At 43.9% G+C, this 17,271-nt stretch overlaps 1 protein-coding gene across 1 annotated transcript in view; it reads left to right on the top strand.

Annotated features, from left to right (window-relative positions):
• LOC132886201 (vesicular glutamate transporter 1-like) overlaps nt 1-16,937 on the top strand; it is a 116,229-nt gene extending 99,292 nt beyond the window's left edge. The window contains exons 7-13 of the mRNA XM_060920777.1: nt 125-267; nt 967-1,116; nt 5,464-5,596; nt 10,369-10,479; nt 15,404-15,531; nt 16,315-16,384; nt 16,503-16,937. Coding sequence (XP_060776760.1) covers nt 125-267; nt 967-1,116; nt 5,464-5,596; nt 10,369-10,479; nt 15,404-15,531; nt 16,315-16,384; nt 16,503-16,792 — 1,025 coding nt within the window. The 3' untranslated portion in view covers nt 16,793-16,937. The remainder of the gene's footprint in view (nt 1-124; nt 268-966; nt 1,117-5,463; nt 5,597-10,368; nt 10,480-15,403; nt 15,532-16,314; nt 16,385-16,502) is intronic.
• Nucleotides 16,938-17,271: the final 334 nt, after the last annotated feature.

The following is a 17,271-nucleotide window of genomic DNA, read 5'->3' as shown; positions in this document are numbered from 1 at the left end:
CCAAAGGGTTCACTTACTTTTTCTTGCTACTGTACTTCTCTGCCTTCATGTAAAGCTGCTTTGTGACAATGTCCATTGTTAAAAGTGCTATTTAAGTAAAATTGAAGTGTGTATGTATGTGTAGGTAGTTTTGGGATCTGCTGGTACTTGTTCTGGATTCTGGTGTCATATGAGAGTCCAGCTGCTCATCCCACCATCACACCAGAAGAGAGGAAGTACATTGAGGAGGCTATTGGAGAATCTGCAACCTTCCTAAACCCACTGACGGTATACACACACACACACACACACACACACACACACACACACACACACACACACACACACACACAAAGCCTTCATTGTCACAAGTAGGCATGTTCTAATCAAGCTACACTTTCTACAAGCTCCAGATCCTTGTCTTTCCTCAGCACTGTGGCCTTCTCCTCGGGCTGAAAGTACTAATGATGTCTGACTATTGTGATTTCTGTGCTATGAAATATACATTAACTTTTCTGGCATGTGGCAGACACCCTTATCCACAACGACTTACAGAAGTGCTTGGGGAAGATGTGGGGATGAGTCACCTGGAATGAACAGCAGTTCAGTTTTGCTGGGATTAAGTTTCAGTTGATGAGCTCCCATCCATGATGAGATGTCTGCCATAAATGCTGAGATGAGAGAGGAATCATGAGTGTCTGAGGGGGGAAGGAGAGGATGAGTTGAGTATCATCCGCATTGCAGTGGTATGAGAACCTATGTGAGGATATGACCTCACCAAGAGATTGAGTATAGAGGGAGAACAGAAGAGGACCTGAGTCTTGTGGGACCCCAAGAAAGAGTCTGCATGGAGCAGATGTGGATAACCTCCATGTCACCTATAAAATAAAATTAGTTTAATTTATTTGAATTGATGATAAAGATGGTGATTGTGGTGGTCATGATTGTGGTGGTCATCATCATCATGTTCTTTCTCTCTTTCTGCAGAAGTTCAACACTCCCTGGAAGAAATTTTTCACCTCCATGCCTGTTTACGCCATCATCGTTGCAAATTTCTGCCGCAGCTGGACTTTCTATCTGCTGCTCATCAGCCAACCGGCTTATTTCAAGGAGGTGTTTGGCTTTGAGATAAGCAAGGTCACTCACACACACACACACACACACACACCTGAAGTACACACACTCAGGAAATCATGACCTTTACCCAGAGGAAACCCCAATTAAATTAGTGGCTCTGAATTGTAAGAATCTTGCACTGAACCGTAGGTGCTAAAGAAGGCAACTGGACTTGCTTGAAATTCTTGAAGACGTTTCACCTCTCATCCGAAAGACTTCTTCAGTTCTGTCTGACTAGTGGGGAGTTCCAGGTATTTATTATTTTTTTTATACCTTTATTTATTTATTTAGGTATTTATTAGAGGATAAATACCTGGAACTCCCCACTAGTCAAACAGAACTGAAGAAGCCTTGTGGATGAGAGGTGAAACATCTTCAAGAATTTCAAGCAAGTCCAGTAGCCTTCTTTAGCACCTATGGTTTACTATGACCTGGATGACTGAGAACCTTCACAGACAATCCTGCACTGAAGCATGCTGTGTCCTTCAGGAGACAGGCCTACTTGTTTCTGAATGAACTGTATCTGGATGTGTCTTTTAGAGTAGGACATGAAGGGAAGGCCTACATGCTCTATGCAAACATTGGGAGTATGAAATGTTTTGAATGTGAAGACATGGGACACAAAAGACTTGTGTGTCCACATAAAGACCAAAAAGGGGAAGAAGCAGGGCCTAGGGAAGAAAACCGTGATGAGGAAAAACTGGACTCTGAGGAAAATGTTGGAGAAACTGAAAACAATTGCACTAAGTCCCGTGATGTTTAATGTAGCCCCAAGGTCCTGGAGAAACGTTGTTCCATTTTAACTGTGTACTGGACCAACTGTATAGGGTTGAAATGACAATAAAAAAGCCTTGACCTTGACAAAGGTGGTATCTGTTCAGCATAAGGCAAATGAGTTGGATAAACACACAAAGGAGAAAGTGGGTGAAAATGTAAACAATGATGCAGCTGGTGAAATTCAGACAGAAAAGTATTGAAGGCTGAGGAAAAGGAAAAAAGAGGATACTACTGGGGCAATTGTTCTCTGTGAGCAAAATTTTCAACAAAGTTAAATACTAAAATAAACAGTACAGATGGAAAGAGTTTGAAAAACCTTTAAAATGATACCAAGATCAAGTTGTAAGTTGAGTAATAACAAAACACTGGTTGTTTGAATCTTGCATTAATTAGCATTATTTTGTCTCTTGTTTTCCTTTGAAATTAAAACAAAACTAGTGACCTGAAGCATAAAAAGGACAGCATGGTGATGCAGTTGTTAGCACTGTTGCCTCACAGCAAGAAGGTTCTGGGTTTGAACCTCATGGCTGATGGGGGAGTTTGCATGTGGAATCTGTGGAGTGGCTCTGTGTTTGGAACAGCTTTCTGTGACCTTCTATTGGAATCTATAAGAGTCTTTGGGTGTTGTGGATGGATGGTGGGCTGATTGTTCATTGGAGTGGCTAGCTGGCTGTTCTGTGTGGTGGTTAGCTGGCTGGTTGAAAGGGTGGTGACCTGGCTGATCTGTGCAGTGGCTAGCAGGCTGGTCATCGTGGTGGCTAGCTGGCTGGTCAGTGTGGTGGCTAGCTGGCTGGTCAGTGGGGTGGCTAGCTGGAAGGGGGTGGTAAACTTGCTGGTCTGTACAGTGGCTCATTGGCTGGTCATCGGGTGGTTAGCAGGCTGGTCTGTTGGGTGGCTAGATGGCTGGTCTGTGCAGTTGTGAGCTGGCTGGCTGTCAGGGTGGCTAGCAGGCTGGTCTGTGTGGTGGCTAGCTGGTTGGTCTGTGTGATGGTGATCTGGCTGGTTGGTGGGGTGGCTAGCTGGCTGGTCTGTGTGGTGCCTTGCTGATTAGTCAGTTGAGTGGCTATCTGGTTGGTTTGTTGGGTGAATAGCTGGCTGAGGATGAGGGTGGGAGAGAGGTACACGGAGAAGGAGCGGGGGGTCAGTCTCGGAGCTGAATTGAACTGCTGTTTTCTTCTTTTTCAGCTAGAACTTTCAATTCATCAAATTTAATCAAGTTTACCTTCTAGTCCCTGAATCATTACATTTCCATTGTTATACACATTGATGCTAAATTTGGGAGTGGTGTTCATGGAGAGTTGTCTCACAGCTTTATTCCCAGCCATGTTCAGTTCTTTATTAGCTGAGAGGAGGGCTGTGTGCCAGGCATTTGGGTGCTTTGTGTAGAAGAGCAAGTTGGTTTTGATGATTTTATCATTTAATTATACAACCCCGATTCCAAAAAAGTTGGGACAAAGTACAAATAGTAAATAAAAACGGAATGCAATAATTTACAAATCTCAAAAACTGATATTGTATTCACAATAGAACATAGACAACATATCAAATGTCGAAAGTGAGACATTTTGAAATTTCATGCCAAATATTGCCTCATTTGAAATTTCATGACAGCAACACATCTCAAAAAAGTTGGGACAGGGGCAATAAGAGGCTGGAAAAGTTAAAGGTACAAAAAAGGAACAGCTGGAGGACCAAATTGCAACTCATTAGGTCAATTGGCAATAGGTCATTAACATGACTGGGTATAAAAAGAGCATCTTGGAGTGGCAGCGGCTCTCAGAAGTAAAGATGGGAAGAGGATCACCAATCCCCCTAATTCTGCGCCAACAAATAGTGGAGCAATATCAGAAGGAGTTCGACAGTGTAAAATTGCAAAGAGTTTGAACACATCATCATCTACAGTGCATAATATCATCAAAAGATTCAGAGAATCTGGAAGAATCTCTGTGCGTGAGGGTCAAGGCCGGAAAACCATACTGGGTGCCCGTGATCTTCGGGCCCTTAGACGGCACTGCATCACATACAGGCATGCTTCTGTATTGGAAATCACAAAATGGGCTCAGGAATATTTCCAGAGAACATTATCTGTGAACACAATTCACCGTGCCATCCGCCGTTGCCAGCTAAATCTCTATAGTTCAAAGAAGAAGCTGTATCTAAACACGATCCAGAAGCGCAGACGTCTTCTCTTGGCCAAGGCTCATTTAAAATGGACTGTGGCAAAGTGGAAAACTGTTCTGTGGTCAGACGAATCAAAATTTGAAGTTCTTTATGGAAATCAGGGACGCCGTGTCATTCGGACTAAAGAGGAGAAGGACGACCCAAGTTGTTATCAGCGCTCATTTCAGAAGCCTGTATCTCTGATGGTATGGGGTTGCATTAGTGCATGTGGCATGGGCAGCTTACACATCTGGAAAGACACCATCAATGCTGAAAGGTATATCCAGGTTCTAGAGCAACATATGCTCCCATCCAGACGACCTCTCTTTCAGGGAAGACCTTGCATTTTCCAACATGACAATGCCAAACCACATATTGCATCAATTACAGCATCATGGCTGCGTAGAAGATGGGTCCGGGTACTGAACTGGCCAGCCTGCAGTCCAGATCTTTCACCCATAGAAAACATTTGGCGCATCATAAAACGGAAGATACGACAAAAAAGACCTAAGACAGTTGAGCAACTAGAATCCTACATTAGACAAGAATGGGTTAACATTCCTATCCCTAAACTTGAGCAACTTGTCTCCTCAGTCCCCAGACGTTTACAGACTGTTGTAAAGAGAAAAGGGGATGTCTCACAGTGGGAAACATGGCCTTGTCCCAACTTTTTTGAGATGTGTTGTTGTCATGAAATTTAAAATCACCTAATTTTTCTCTTTAAATGATACATTTTCTCAGTTTAAACATTTGATATGTCATCTATGTTCTATTCTGAATAAAATATGGAATTTTGAAATTTCCACATCATTGCATTCCGTTTTTATTTACAATTTGTACTTTGTCCCAACTTTTTTGGAATCAGGTTTGTAATAAAATCTGGTCTTAGAGTCTCAGGAAAGTCTATCAAAATCTTAGCTTTGTATTTTTTCTTGCCATTTTCAGTAGTTATGTCATCTGGGTAGGTGATATCAAGGGCGCTAAGGCTCCCTCCTTCAGATTCTTTAAATGTAGCCATTTCTTAGCTGCCACTGTTAGTGTTGATGCTGGCTAGCAGCTAGTTGCTATTTCTGCTGGCGAGAGGGATTAAATCAGTGCTTACCTCCTTCTTTGAGAGTTTTCTTTTGCTTATGATTTTACAAGTGATTTTCTTCTATGATTTTGAAGTTCTCTTGCTCTTCTTTTATTTGGTATCCTTTAGTTGATCTGTAGTTGATGTCCCATTTGGTAGATCAGTGTAGTATCACTGTATTAGTTTATTTTAGCCAAAATAACCTATTAATACTTCAGTATTTGTTTTACAAATGTTGCCCAGTGTGTCCTCTGGTTATTTATTATTAACTTAGCATATTTCTTCTCTACTTAAAACTAACAAAATTGTAAGTTTGTTTAGGAGCTCATGTTTTTTGCTGCTTCTCTCTCTCTCTGCAGGTTGGTGTCCTCTCGGCTCTTCCTCACTTGGTCATGACAATTGTTGTTCCTATTGGTGGTCAGTTGGCTGATTATTTGCGCTCTCACCACATCATGAGCACCACCAACGTACGCAAGCTCATGAACTGCGGAGGTGTGTGTGTGTGTGTGTGTGTTGATAGAGTTGTATGTGCATGATGTATATGTATTGAAGTCCTTCCCATGCCACAAGGCACATTGGGCAGCGCCAATCTCCGTTTCTATAGCCCTCAGCTTCTTGCCTATTACATACTGTAGCTAGGGTTACAATGGGGGGGGGGGGCTGGTCCTCTGGTAACCATGAGAGTTTGAGTCCCTACTCACATCTGTATTGTGGCACCTCACCAGATGGCAGTAGGTACCATTTTTTATGATGGTCTTTGGTATGACCCAACCATGAGTAGAACTCATGATCTCCCAGTCGAGAGGTGGACACGCAGCCACTAGGCCAGCTCATGGTACCCATGTACATATAAACTTCACAAATAAGTACACGTTTTTGAAAGCAGAGGTCTCATTTATCAACCATGTGTATGCATAGTTTTGTGTGTAAACTGTGAATATCTACATTTCTATGCACGGAATGTGATTAATCAAATTTTGCTTGTGCAGGAGGATGTGTTAATTTCCACACACTCCTGACCATATGTGTGAAAAGTGTAATAGCAGGTAAACTGATTATGAGAAGCTTCTGTCCCATTTTACTGTCTATCATATCAGCATAACTGAGAGAGTAATGACAGCAATATGATCATAATAATTATGATTTCAGTCCTCAAAACAAGGTCCACTGGAAACACAATGCTGAAAGTGAGGAGAGGACCATCAGTTGAAGCTGTTTGCCCAGTGCAGTTTTAGTTGATCTCTTCCAGAGGTTTAATCCATGGGCATGTTTCAGAGAAAAAGGGAAGTAGGTACTGGCCTTTCCCTACCAAGTACACGTTGAATAATGACATGTCTTACATTTGTTCTTCTCATTCAAGCCATAATACACTGCATTTCCAGAACTGGCAGCAGAAGAGACAGTAAAGATGATGACATTTCAGTTTCTAAATGTAATCGGGGCACTCGATTATACACACCTCCCTAAGTGCTGTGCCTTAAAGTGGCAAGGAGGTTTGTGCGCTTTTATGATCTTGGTAGCTATATCAGCTGGGACCTCGGTCCCTGGTAGGTTCAACCTTGCTGGGCAGGTTCCAGGTGAAAAGCCAGACAAATTGCAGTACCTGACCCTCCAGGTTGGGGGTTGGGCGATGGGCTAATGACCCATCCCTGTAAAAAATAAATAAATCGTCATTACTGAAACCAGACACACTTTTCAAGTGAGTTATGGGCAGAAGGAAGAGGCTGGCCAGGTACCTCTGGACAAATATATTTGTTTTACGGATTACCAGCGCAATATGACATTGGTGGGTGAAAGCCCCACAGAAGCCCATCGACTGATAAAGTCATTTCTGAGACCCAAAGAGATTTTGAACATTGGAAACTGGAATGTGCGTACAATGTATGCAATAGGTAAGCCAGTGCAGGTGGTTAAAGAAATGAGAGAATACAACATCAACATATTAGGAATAAGTGAATGCAGATGGACTGGGTCTGGAAAGCTTAAGCTATCAACAGGGGAAACAGTGATTTACTCTGGGAGAGAAGATGGCATGCACTGCAGTGGAGTTGCTATAATGATGTCCAAACTAGCAGAGTCAGCCTTGCTAGAGTGGTTACCAGTTAGTGAGCATATAATCAAGGCACGGTTCCATTCCAAGTTTATCAAGCTTACAGTCATTCAAGTCTACGCATCAACGATGGATGCTGAGGAGGAAGAGGTAGATGAGTTCTATGAACAGCTGCAGAGTGTCATATAGTTGGTTAGGAAGCACAATATGCTACTGGTAAGCGGCGACCTGAACATGAAGGTTGGAACATCTAATCGAAGCAGGGAAGAGGTCATGGGAACCCATGGAATTGGAGATGTAAATAGAAACAGTGAGAAGCTGATTGACTTTTGTGAGATGAACGATCTGGTTATTACTGGTACTATATTTCCACACAAGGATATTCACAAAACCACCTGGGTATTGCCAGACAGAAGAACTTGCAACCAAATTGATCACGTGCTTGTCTGCAAGCGATTTAGGAAATCTATTCAGGATACAAGAACTATGCATGGTGCAGCTGTTGCTTCAGACCACTATCTCGTTAGAACTAGACTCAAGCTTAAGCAGGCTGGCAAGCCACCTAATTCTTGAATTAGGTATGAGGTCAACAAGCTGAGGGATCATATCATCAGGAACAGCTTTTCTGTGGAACTCCATAACAACTTCTCAGTTCTCGAAGCTCTCAACGATGAGCAGAATGTTAACGCCAGATGGGACCAGTTCAACAAGGCTCACAACATCACAGCCGAGAAAGTTTTAGGATGCAAGAAAAGGCATAGCAAGCCATGGATAAGTTCAGGATCTTGGTCACGCATCAAGGAGAGGAAACATCTGAAGAGACAAGTAGAAGGTGCAAGATCTGAGAGAATACAGCAACAACTAAGGGTGAAGTACAGAGCAAAGGATAAGGAAGTGAAATCAAGTATTAGAGCAGATTGAAGAGCTTGGAAAGATAACCAGATGAACATGGCCCAAAGAGCAGCAGACAATGGCAATATGAAGACCTTGTATGAGATCACCAAGAACAGCTGTAACGACAAGCATCACAGCAATGCCACAGTCAAGGATAAACATAACATCATAACCGAGGAGAACAGATGACTAGAAAGATGGAAGGAGCACTTCGAGGAAGTTCTCAGCCGAGATCCACCTGAGAACCCCATAGAAATTAATGCGAATTTAACACCAGAGATTGAAAGCATTAGTACAGAACCGATCAGCTTAGAGGAAGTAAGACTTGGAATTGCAGCTCTTAAGGATGGAAAGTCAGGCAGTGTAGACAACATTGTAGCTGAGCTCTTAAAGGCAGATTTACAAACATCTTCAATGAAGTTACATGAGATTATTAAAATCGTATGGGATGAAGAGAAGATTCCGGACCAATGGCTTAAAGGATTGATTTTAAAGATACCAAAGAAAGGCGACTTAGGAAACTGTGGCAATTGGAGAGAAATCACGCTTCTGGTAATCGCCAATAAGGTGATTGGCAAGATTCTCATAAGGCGAATGAAGGATGGTGCAGGTATTAGGTTAAGACCCGAGCAAGCAGGATTCTTAGAAGGGCGGAACACCACTGAACAGATCTTTATTCTGTGTAACATAGTAGAGCAAGCATGCGAAGGGCAAGCTCCCCTAATAATCAACTTTATTGACTTTGAGAAAGCATTCAATTCACTTCACAGAGACAGCCTTTGGGACATTATGACATCTTATGGAATCCCAGAGAAGATAATTAGGGTAATAAAACTACTCTATAACAATGCCAAATGTGCTGTCCTTGACAATGGAAATACATCAGATTGGTTCAAGGTTAAAACCGGAGTGAAGCAAGGCTGTGTGATGTCAGGATTCCTCTTCTTATTAGCCATCGACTGGGTAATGCAACAAACAACAGAGAGAGCCAGCACAGGCATAAGATGGAAGATGATGGAGCAGTTGGAAGACCTCGACTTTGCGGATGATATCGTGCTCATCTCCACAACATTAAACCAGATGCAAAGGAAAACAACCAAGTTATCAGACATAGCTAGCAGAATCGGCTTAAAGATCAGCAAGAAGAAGACTGAAGTCCTTAAGATCAACCCTAAAGAACGTGATGGCAGGATCAAGTTCAGGGATGGCGAGGTGATAAAGGAGGTCAGAGACTTTGTGTATCTCTGTGCTACAGTGAGTGATGAAGGAGAAGCTGAAAAGGACATGAAGAATAGCCTAGGGAAGGCTAAATCAATGTTTGGTAGGCTCAGGAAGGTTTGGGGCTCAAAGAGGTACAGCAAGAGGACTAAGATCCGACTTTACAATACATTAGTCAAGCCTGTGTTACTGTATGGATGTGAGGCGTGGAAGGTCAGTGTAGCGGACAATGAAAAATTGGACTCGTTTCAATACAAATGCCTCAAGAGGCTCATGGGGATCTATTGGCCGTACATTATATCTAAAGATGAGCCAAATGAGCGATGTGGATGTGAAAGTATATAAGCACTGTGGTTAAGAGGAGACGGTGGAGATGGCTGGGTCATGTGCTGCGGATGCCTAGGCAGAATCACTGTCACCGCACTAACGTGGAAACCAGAAGGAAGGAGAAAGGTTGGTAGGCCAAAAACATTCCACAGAGAGGGAGGAAGCAGGCTGAAGGTCGTGGGAGGTCAGGGTCCTTGCAAAGGACAAGGTTAATATGAGGAAGAGTGTGGAGGCCTTATGCGCAACTTAGCGCGAAGAGGCGAGGTAAGGTAAAGTAAGATTATACACATGTAAAATCCTTTTAAAATTGTACTGATTTATTTACTACACAAAGTGCTCAAAGTGTAAAATAAACTTTTTATTTTGCTCTACTTTGTACAACAGTAGCTCTACTTCATTGTCACTAAAGTTCATCTTAAACAGTTTGACTTGCTCCATGTCATCTGTAATGAGCTCAGTGGCTTTTTACAGGGAAGTTGTTTATAATATATGGTGATTTGAGGGTGTTTCTCTATGCATATGAGTGTGGGCATGCACGAGAACATCAGTTTAGACTGTGTGGGATTTATCTGTGACCATTGTGCAGCTGTGTATACGCACGTGAAGAAAACCAGTTTTCTTGAGCATACTGATGGCTCTTACACATAAATTTAGGACTTGTTATATGCATGCTTTAATAAATGGGTCCCCTGGGATTTAACAAAAATTATTCTGTGTGTGTGTGTGTGTGTGTGTGTGTGTGTGTGTGTGTGTGTGTGTGTGTGTGTGTGTGTAGGGTTTGGACTGGAAGCTACATTCCTGTTAGTTGTTGGTTTTTCTCACTCTAAAGGAGTAGCCATCTCTTTCCTTGTCCTTGCTGTGGGCTTCAGTGGCTTCGCCATCTCAGGTAAAGTCTCATGAAAAATCGGGCAACTTCAGATCATGAACTACACACAGGTGATTTTAATAATCTGAATGTGGAGGGGTGTGTGCTTAAGGGTTTAGGGTTTTGGGGTTAAGGTTGTGTGTTTTAAGGGTTTAGGGTTTCAGGGTTAAGGGTTTAGGGGTTAAAGGTGTGTGTTTAAGGGTTTTGGGTTTTGGGAAAGAGCTTCTCGGCAGCTGCACCCATGACTGAGCAGTCCTATTTAGGATCCATTCTGCTCACTCCACTAGGGGAGGGGATTAGAAAAAAAAAAACTAAACATAGCCTGCCTCAAAAACTCCTGTCTGGAATACTGCATCCAGAGGGATCACCATCATGTGGTTGGAAACAGAAATAGCTACTTATTGGAACCTGGAATGTGCGGACCCTCATGGACAATCAAGCCAGTGATCGACCTGAAAGGCGAACTGCCATTATCTCCAGGGAGCTAAGGAAGCTCCACATTGACATCGCAGTGCTCTCTGAGACCCGACTGGCTGATGAAGGGCAGCTAAAGGAGGAAAAAGGCAGCTACACTTTCTTCTGGAAAGGAAAGCCTGCAAATGAGCCACGAATCCATGGTGTGGGTTTTGCAATTAAGAACAGCCTCGTCAACTACCTCTATGAACTCCCTGTGGGCATCAATGAGCGCCTGATGACCATACGCCTGATGCTTGCCAGCAGTCAGATGGCCACCGTTATTAGTGCCTATGCTCCAACACTTGATGCACAGGATGAAGTAAAGGATGCCTTCTATGCTGACCTGGACAAAATTCTATCTGAAATCCCTAAGGAGGACAAGTTAATCCTGCTTGGAGATTTCAACGCCAGAGTGGGATGAAACCACCACCTATGGAGGGGCACGCTGGGGAGAGAAGGGGTTGGAAACTCAAACTCCAATGGCATACTACTGATAACTAAGTGTTCAGAGCACAACCTGGTTATCACTAACACGCTCTTCCGCCAGAAAACCAAGTTCAAAACATCTTGGATGCACCCTCGCTCCAAACTATGGCATCTCATTGACTATGTCATTGTCTGCTCCAAAGACCGCTGTGATGTCCTTAACACCAGAGCAATGAACAGTGCAGATGATTGCTGGACTGACCACTGCCTTATTCACTCCATCATGTCTATCCGCTTAATGCAGAAAAGAAGGATGCAGAAAAGACAGAGCCGACCAAAGTTTAACATCGAGCTGTTGGGTGACACCATCTACCAACAACAGCTACGGGATGCTCTTAGCACAGCCTTGCCCAAACAATATCTGGATGATATTGATAAACACTGGGACATACTTTCCTTTACCATCATGGCCTGCAAAAGCATCCTCGGTCATAAAAAGTGGAGACATCAAAACTGGTATGATGAGAATGATGCTGAGATTCAACAGCTCATTGACATCAAGCGGCAGACTTTCATCACATACCTGGCAAAATAACATCAACTGTAAGGTTAAAAGAGCAGCCCATGCCAAAGTGAAGGCAGCCATCCAAGTGCAAGTTAGGAAACTGAAGAATCTGTGGTGGACAAAGAGGGCTCTTCTAGATCCAGCAGCTTGCTGATTCTGGAGATATTAGAGGATTCTTCGATGCCACAAGAGCAGTATATGGCCCCAGCTACCGCTGCCTAACCCCCCTTTGCTCTAAAGATGGGCTCGTGCTGCTGAAGGATAAGGTGGCAATTGCCAACAGATGGAAAGAGCACTATAAGGATCTGTTGAACAGGGACACCATTCTTGAGATGGAGGCTCTTGAACAACTCCCTCAACAGCCCATAATTGAAAGCATGGGAGAGCCACCCAGCCTGAATGAGGTGCAGGATGCCATTGGGAAGATAAGAAACAACAAGGCTGCTGGACCTGATGGTATCTCAGCAGAAGTCCTGAAGAAAGGCGGACCCAATCTTCTTGTGCACATCCATGCCCTGCTTCTCAAAATATGGGAAGAAGAGAAACTCTCTGCATGGCTTAGGGATGCCTTAATTGTCTCTATCTTTAAGAAGGGAGATAAAGCAGATTGTGGGAATTACTGTGGCATTTCTCTCCTGTCCACCATAGGGAAAGCCCTAGCTCAGGTTTTAGCCAACAGACTCACTCCCCTTTCAGAAAGCATTCTTCCTGAGTCTCAGAGTGGATTTTGCCCACATAGAGGCACCACAGACATGATTTTCATTGCACGTCAACTGCAAGAAAAATGCAGGGAACAAAACCAGCCACTATACATGGCCTTCATAGACCTCACCAAAGCCTTTGACTCAGTGAACCGGCAGGCCGTCTGGCTGGTTCTGGCAAAGATTGGCTGTCCAGAAAAATACATCCAGGTACTGAGACTGCTGCATGATAATGTCAGCCACGGTACTCAGTGGCAGTGGAGACGAAACCGAACCCTTCAGGGTTGACACAGGAGTCAAACAGGGATGTGTCATCGCTCCAACACTATTCTCCATCTTTGTTGCTGCTATCCTCCATCTCATAAGCAAGAATCTGCCCCAGGGAGTCAAGATCATGTACAGAACCGACAGTCATCTTTTCAACATCAGCTGATTCAGGGCTAAAGGTCAAACCACCACCGTGTCCATCATGGAGCTGCAGTATGCGGACGACAATGCCCTTGTAGCCCTCTCAGAAGAGAACCTACAGGGTACTCTGTCTGCTTTTGCGAAAGCATACAAACAGCTTGGTCTAGCCATTAACATAAGAAAGACCCAAATCCTCCATCAACCACCACCAAACAGCAGTATGCCTGTGCTGCCCCCAAACATATCCATTGACAACATCAGACTGGAAAATGTGGACCACTTCCCATATCTTGGCAGCCTCATATCATCAAAAGCTGTCATTGATGATGAAATAGATCACCACCTCAGCTGTGCCAGTGGGGCTTTCTCAAGGCTAAGGAAAAGAGTCTCTGAGAACCGAGACCTCCAAGCAAAGACTAAAATTTTGGTCTATAAAGCAGTGGTGCTCCCCACTCTTCTGGATGGGTCAGAAGCCTGGACCACATACAGTAGGCACTTAAAAGCACTAGAGGCATATCATCAAAGATGCCTCCATAAAATAATGAGGATTAGCTGGGATGATCGACGCACTAACACCAGCATCCTAGAGGAGGCGGATATTTCCACCATCACTGCCACCATTGCCCAAAACCAACTCAGGTGGACCGGTCATTTTATTTGCATGCCTGACTCTCGCCTCCCAAAACAAGTCCTTTATTCCCAGCTAGGTGAAGGGAAACGGGCCCCAGGAGACCAAAAGAAGAGATTTAAGGATAACATCAAAACAAACTTAAAGAAGTGCCACATAGAACTTAAAGCTTGGGAAGACACGGCAAAAGACAGGGCGACCTGGAGAAACCTTGTCCTTGAGGGTGCTGCACTGTATAATGATGACCTCTGTCAGGCTGCACAAGACAAGTGCAGACTCAGAAAGGAAAGAGCAACATCCAAACAGGTCAAACCCAAATCCTCCACCACTACATTCCCTTGTCCGTACTGCACAAGAATAATTGGGTCCGGAATTGGCTTCTACGCCCACCTGAAGACCAATGACCAAGAAGGAGGACAGTCATACTCGAATACAAGTGACCGCCGGTGATGATGATGATGATGATGATGAGGGTTTTGGGGTTAAGAATGTGGGTTTAAGGGTTAAGGGGTCACAGGTGTTGGTGTTTTAGGGGTTAAGGGTGTGTGTTTAAAGGCCCGGTCCCACTGCACTTACGGATGCAAAGAGGATGTAAAACGTAAAAAAATCTTTGCCATCCGTTGGAAAACGCTATGCATCCGTTGTGTACTCATTGCATACGTGCTTCATACGCTCTATCCATCGAGCATCCGTCCACTGTGATTTCATCCAAGCAAAAAATTTTGAGCTGCACAAAACTTTTAGAACGGATGAACTTTCCGCCGTGTACGATGTAAATCCGCGACATATACGAGCAACAAACGTTCTATGTCCGTTATCATCCGTTACACGTCTGCTGTATCCTCTCTGCATCCTCTGGGCATCCTCGCAACTCACATCCGCTGCAGCTGAAAACGGAAAGAGGGAGGAAAGATAAGGTACATGAAACGTCTATTCATCGTTAGTAGCACGGAAATAGAAAGGATGTAAGCGTATGCATCTCGTATATAAAGTATTCAAAACGGACAAAGCGTTTATATCTGGGATGTATCTCGTATATTTAGGATGTCTGGAGTATGTCTAGAGTATGTAGAAGGACACCTAGCGGACAATCGATATTTTGTATAAAAAGGGGGAGAAAATCATCTAGTAGTAGAGATGTATCGATGTAGCCGCCAGCACGTCTTTCCGCTTTATGCTGACAGCGTGCGTGCTGCATCCCTTTATATCCGCGGAGCAGACGCAATTCATACCCCCCGCATGCGCAGTGAACGGTCTGCATCCGATATACATCCGCGCAACATCCCCTTTGTTTCCGTTAGGCGTACGTGATGCATCCTCTTCATCCGCTATGCATCCGCTCTTTCTGCTATGCGTCCGCTTCTCAGTTATCACCGGTAACCCCTTCGGAGCTGTCATCCACTTCCATCCGCTTTCACCCGCTAGGCTTCCTATGAACATGCGTTTAACATCCCCGCTATATACTACCCACGACCGTTCTTTTCCTTTCTGTTTTCGCAAATTTTCGCCATTTTTGTCCATTTCTGGAGCGGATGAAAACGGATAGAGCCACCCCCGAAATTTTGCTCGTCCGCTGTGTCCTTTTTGCATACGTTTTGTGTCCATCGGCCAGTGGGACCGAGCCTTAAGGGTTTACAGTTTTGGGGTTAAGGATGTGTGTTTAAGGGTTTAGGTTTTAAGGGTGTGGGTGTAAGGGTTTAGGGGTCAAAGGTGTGGGTGTTTCAGGGTTTAGGGGTTAAGGGTGTGTGTTTCTCTCTGTAGGGTTCAATGTGAATCATTTGGACATTGCCCCTCGTTATGCCAGCATCCTGATGGGCATCTCGAACGGAGTGGGCACTTTATCAGGCATGGTGTGTCCTCTCATAGTGGGAGCTATGACTAAACACAAGGTACGTATACACACTCTCTCTCACACACACACACACACACACACACACACACACACACACACACACACACACACACTATCTGCTTTTGTTGATGTTTATAAGTATAAACAGATATTATGTGTGTAAGTGTGAAGTGGATATATGCACTGGATTATATTACATCGCAACAACAGAAGTGTCCAAATACTTCTGGTCCATGGAGTGGCTTGTTCCCTCAGAAGCTCAGTGCCTGTGTTCTAAGGGACATATTACCTGGGTCAGTTCAGGAAAACGCCTCTCAGGGAGTCACATGTCCACAGGGTCCTCCATTTTGGATCTGTTGCTTGATGCACGAGCGCAGTACTGCTATTGGCTGATGCTGTAAATTCCACCAACCTGAATGTGGACTGAACCTCACACACAGAACAGATGATCAGTTTGGAACAGAGCACTTCCGTTCATTCCATTCCTACAGGGTGAATCTGATTAACTGTCCTCTGATTTTCCCATAATGTGCTTCATCTATCATTTCTCCTCCTGACTCTTCATCCATCATTCTGTTTCTCACAGGTGTGATGTCAATACAATTATTTTCATCTTCTACTCATTCTCACAGAAACACATACATTCCTCTATTCTCTCTCTCTTTCTCCCCATCTCTTGCTCTCTCCCCATCTCTCTCTCTCTCCTGTCTCTCTCCCCATCTCTCTCTCTCTCTCTCTCTCTCTCTCTCCCTCCCCGTCTGTCCCTCATGCTCTCTTTCCCTGTCTCTCCCTCTCCCCATCTCTCTCCATTTCTCTCTAGACACGAGAGGAGTGGCAGTATGTGTTTCTCATTGCCTCCTTGGTTCATTATGGTGGTGTTATCTTCTATGGTCTGTACCTCATTCCTTCATTCCCTCCTTTCATTTAATTTCTCTCATTTTCCTTGATCATAGTGTTAGTGGTGGTGTCAGTGATGATGTCATATCAATGATGTCACTTCCACCACAGGTATTTTTGCGTCTGGAGAGAAGCAGGATTGGGCCGAGCCAGAGAACACCAATGAGGAGAAGTGTGGAATTCTGGGAGAAGATGAGCTAGCCAACGAGACAGAGGAGCTGTACAGAACAGGGGGTGGGGCCTATGGGGCCACTGGCCACTCACAGGACCACAAGGGGGTGGATCTCAGAGGGGGCGGGGCCAGCTGGACCACTGAGTGGAACAAAACGGAGGAATATGTTCAGCCAGATGGAACAAACAGCTATCTGTATGGAAAAGAGGGAGAAAGAGAGCTCACATAGAGAGAGATCTACAGTATGATTACATTTTCATTTGAGGAAAAAGTTTGGTTTATGCATCACAATGAAGGAAAATGAATGTAGCAAAGCAGATGTGTGTGTGTGTTTGCGCACTATGTTTTTAAATAGGTGTGTAATACTGTAATATATTCCATGGATGATCATCGGATCAATAAAATATAACATTTCGTTGTTGAGTATCTAAAGAATAACTAGTGTGTTTCTTTCTTTCAGATATATTACATATGAATGTTTGAACACTCATATTTAAAAATAAAAATATGGAAACAAGCTCATGGATTCTTGAATAGTAAATAAAAAAGTGGCAAGATTAAGGCTAATGCAGTTTAGGACACGTGTGTGTGTGCATGCACTTTATTTCACTCCCCAGTTTTGACCCATTTCCTTTTCTCACTGATTTAGAAGAAGAAACCTTTATTTCTCGCATATACAGTACACACATACCAGCAAGAATAAGCTAG

Source organism: Neoarius graeffei, chromosome 5 (genome assembly GCF_027579695.1).
Source record: "Neoarius graeffei isolate fNeoGra1 chromosome 5, fNeoGra1.pri, whole genome shotgun sequence".
NCBI lineage: Eukaryota > Metazoa > Chordata > Actinopteri > Siluriformes > Ariidae > Neoarius > Neoarius graeffei.
The sequence above is the reverse complement of the archived record's forward strand: the minus strand, read 5'-3'. Positions and strand labels throughout refer to the sequence as shown.